Raw genomic sequence first — 4,348 nt, 5'->3', positions numbered from 1 at the left:
TAAGTTCTTTATAAGATTGATTTGGATACTCTAGATACTTTATATTTTTATGTGGAGTTTGAGAATCAGCTTGTCAATTTCTAAAATATATGTGGGACTGCATTTAATCTATAAATCAATTTCTGGAGAATTGCCATACTAACCATAGTAAGACTTCTAATCCATGATGTTGTTGATCTCTCAAGCTAATTTTTAACATGTTAACATTCTATAGGAATATTAATTTTATTTTTTAATGATATCAGTCATTCCTTACGAGCCTCATATCAGGTTAGTCCCCTCCATAATTTGAAAACAGAGATCATTATACTCTGGTTTCTCTTCAGATCGTATAAATCTTTCGCCTTTCACTGAAAACAGAGATCATTAAACATGTGGACTAAATCTTCACTCTAGATGTTCCTTCCAATTTTGATATGCCGCACTGCTCCCAATTTCCTTACTGCTCCTAATTTGCTCCACACATATATACTGCCACCATAGAAGGCATTAAAATTTGACACTCTGCCCTGTGTTTTGATTTCATAAAGGAACTCACCCTTCCATAAAATTATTACACAGTTTCTACCTCCTTGCTCTTCATTCTACATATCATGCTCTTCTTCCACCACTTTTTTTTTTTTTTTTGCATATGCTGGATGGCCTACCAGGTGCTTTATGCAGTTGGATTTACAAGGTGACACCAAATTAAGACAAAGTTCCAGCTTGGATGCCTTCATCTCCCTCCCCTGAATCCTGATCCACTGGCTGCCAAAGCTCGAAGGGGTTTGGGGTAAAGTGCTTGGTCATGGGAAAAGCTGCTATGGTTGGCCCAGCACATGGGTAGAGGGGAAGGTTTCACTTCTTCACAATCTGAATGACATCCTCATCCTCCAATGTATGATCTTTACCCACTTTTTGAGGATTGTGTTTCACAGACAGACCCCAGACCAGAGCGTATTTAAATTCTTTGGTAAGATTTTTGTGAATCTTCATGAAGAAATCTTCCATTATAGTCCTAGAGTAGGGCAGCACCACTGGGGATGTATAATCAGGCAACTGGCCTTTGGGTTTGGTGTAAATCCTTACTAGTTTCAGATAGTCCCAGATCTTTTCCAAGAGGTCATCAAAATTCCAGCGGTGATGGGCAGAGATGGGTACACAGTGAGGCACCTTATAGATGATATCCAATTCCTCAATGGAGATCTGATCAATCTTACTCAACACATAGATACAAGAGATATAAACTCTGTTTCCTTCTACCACGTCGATGAGGTCATCCGCTGTGGCATCACTACGCAGTGTCACATCAGCATTGTGAATTTTGTATTCAGCCAGAATGCTCTTCACAGTTTCAGCATCCAGCTCACTCTGAGGGCAAGTGGCCGTGAGATTAATGCCTCCTTTATCCTTCTTCTTAAAGCCGGTGTTGGGGGGTTTGCTGTTCAAGCGAATGCCAAAGCCTTCCAGCTCATTTTCAATTATCTTTTTGTGTCCCAAGGGTTTCAGGACATCCAGAACAATCAGGATCAAGTTACATGTTCGGGCCACTGCAGTGACTTGACGGGCTCTACCTTTCCCATCCTTGGCACCCTCAATGATACCTGGAAGATCCAGGAGCTGGATCTTGGCACCTTTGTATCTGATGACACCAGGCACAGTGGTCAGAGTAGTGAACTCATAGGCTGCCACCTCAGAATAGACCCCTGCCAGGTTACTAAGCAGTGTTGACTTCCCCACTGATGGAAAACCCACAAACCCAATTCGAGCATCACCTGTCTTGGCCACATCAGAACCTTCCCCTGGCCCACCACCACCACCACCACCTTTTGGGGTAATGAGCTCTCTACGAAGCTTAGCAAGGCGAGCCTTAAGCAGCCCTAGGTGGTGTGCTGTGCCCTTGTTCTTTTGAGTCTGAGCCATCTCGGCTTCTATCTCTGCAATCTTGGCTGAGGTGCTACACGGTGGCGAGTACGGGGTGTTGCGGGGAGAGCGTAGTGGCCCCCACACAGACTACTTCCCCTCACACAACTGCTCTTCGACCACTTTTCAAACTTGTAAAATCCTATACATCCTTTAAGGTGAAACTGAACTTTCTTTGGTTTCTTTGGAACCAAATTTTCTTTGGTGCAGTCTTTCCTAAACAATTCACACAAAATTAATAAAAAATTGTATTGGTTACTTAAGGCTTTTTATTTATTGTTTGTATTTTTTGGGGGGTATTCATTTATTGTATCTGAATTCTACCTGAAGAAATTTGATTTAAAAATTCTGTCAGTTATAACATGGCATACTTTATGCATGCTAACACAGCCTATAATTGTCTATGAAAACTTAGTATGCAGGAAATATACATATATATTTTTATATTTTGGCATAAGATATAATGAAATATTTCAAATATACAGAACTATAAAAAGAAGGACTTAGTAAATATTTTATACCAGTGGTTCTCAACCAGAGTTAATTCCTCCCCCTGCCCGAGCAAAATGTTTGGCAACATTTTGGTTGTCATAACTGTGGGCATGGGGAGAGGTTTGCTACTGACTGGCATTAGGGGATAGAGGCCAGAGAGGCTGCTAAACATCTAAATATCCTACAGTGCACAAAGACTGTTGCCCAGAATACCAAGAGTACAGAGGTTGAGAGACTCTCCTCTATATTAGCAATTCAAATGCATTAGATGTTAACATTTTGCCACATTTGTTCCAATTATCCCCCATTTAAAGAAAATGTTACAACTATTATTTGAAGCATTCATTGACTTCTGATCTCATTTTCTCCACCTTCCCCCTTTAGAGATAATCACTGTTTTTTTTAAGAGAGGGAGAGATGGGGGAGGGACAGAAGGAGAGGGAGAGAGAGAATGTTAAGCAGACTCTACAGCCAGCCTGGAGCCCAGCATGGGGCTCAATCTCACAACAGTGAGATCAGGACCTGAGCTGAAATCCAGAGTCAGATGCTTAACCAACTGAGCCACCCAGGCGCACCTAGATAATCACTATCTTAAAATCAATGTGCAAGTAACCCCACATATATGTATATTTTATTTTATATGTATCAACTATATCCTGTTTTGTATATTTGTCACACTTATATATCAGATATTGTCATATTGCTAAATATTCTACAATGTTCTTTTTTTAATCTATGGTATGTTCTTAAGATTTATCAATTTTGACATCCATAGGTCAAAATGATTTTTGTGGCTGTACATCATTTTAATAGCTGTACAAACTCCATTGCTTGTGTCATTATTTATTATTCACTGGTATACTAATGGAGATTTTGTTGTTTTAAATTATCCCCATGGCAAACAGTGCTGTGATAAACTTTCTTGTTATGCATTTCCCTTTGTATAATATACTAGGCTGAATAGTGTCTCCCATTTGTCCACCCAGAAACTCAGAATGTGACGTTTAGAACCAAAGCTTCTTCTTAGTAATTAAACTGAGGATTAGGGGCGCCTGGGTGGCTCAGATGGTTAAGCGTCTGCCTTCGGCTCAGGTCATGATCCCAGGGTCCTGGGATCAAGCCTCGCATCGGGCTCCCTGCTCTGCGGGGAGCCTGCTTCTCCCTCTCCCTCTGCCTCTCTCCCTGCTCATGCTCTCTCTCTCTCTGTATCTCTGTGTCTCAAATGAATAAATAAAATCTTTAAAAAATAAATAAATAAATAAATAAATAAATAAATAAACTGAGGATTAGAATCACTGGTTTGTAGGGTATATGCATCTATAAATTAATTATTAGTGTTTATGAGATTTTCTCTTCATACTTTCTCCTGCCTTGGTATCATCAGACTCTATTTTTTAGAAATCAGATGTCTGAGACAGTATTTCATTTTTTATTTACCTTTCTATGATGATGTGTACTTTTACATCATTTTTATTCATTCAATTCTATTATTTTGTGAATTATCTATTAAAATGATTTGCCCATTTTGTGTCGGTGTGGGGTGATGGTTTTTGTCTTTAAAAAGAAAATAATATGTAGTGGTATATAATGTTTTCTGGACATTAAATCTTTATCCAACATACATGGCAAATATCTTCTCAAAGGCTATGGCTTATCTTTTAAATTTGTGTATATTGTCTTTCTAGTAGAAGTTATTTATTTTATTTATCAATTTTATTTTTGAGTTGTTTTTCATCTCCATTAAATAATTCATTCCATTTCTACCATTGTAATACTTACACTTTTAATATATGTGAAATTTGTTTTTGTCCATGGTATGACACAGAGATCTATTTTTCCATAAAGAAAATCGATGTTCCTTTCATCATTTAATGAGCAATATAGCTGCTTCCCACTTGGTTGTAATGCAACCTCTGCCCTAGTGTATGTGTGTGTGAGTGTGTGTGTGTGTGTG

At 38.7% G+C, this 4,348-nt stretch overlaps 1 protein-coding gene across 1 annotated transcript; it reads right to left on the bottom strand.

Annotated features, from left to right (window-relative positions):
* Window positions 1-639: 639 nt before the first annotated feature.
* LOC123848988 (developmentally-regulated GTP-binding protein 1-like) lies at window positions 640-1,909 on the bottom strand. The gene has a single exon (XM_045881822.3). The coding sequence runs from the start codon at window positions 1,900-1,902 to the stop codon at window positions 838-840; it is 1,065 nt and encodes a 354-aa protein (XP_045737778.2). The 5' UTR covers window positions 1,903-1,909; the 3' UTR covers window positions 640-837.
* Window positions 1,910-4,348: the final 2,439 nt, after the last annotated feature.

The sequence above is a fragment of the Mirounga angustirostris genome, unplaced genomic scaffold (genome assembly GCF_029215605.1).
Source record: "Mirounga angustirostris isolate CCGP_5_RB_7025 unplaced genomic scaffold, mMirAng1.0.hap1 SCAF_2, whole genome shotgun sequence".
Taxonomy (NCBI): Eukaryota; Metazoa; Chordata; class Mammalia; order Carnivora; family Phocidae; genus Mirounga; species Mirounga angustirostris.
This window is presented reverse-complemented; position numbering and strand designations above follow the sequence as displayed.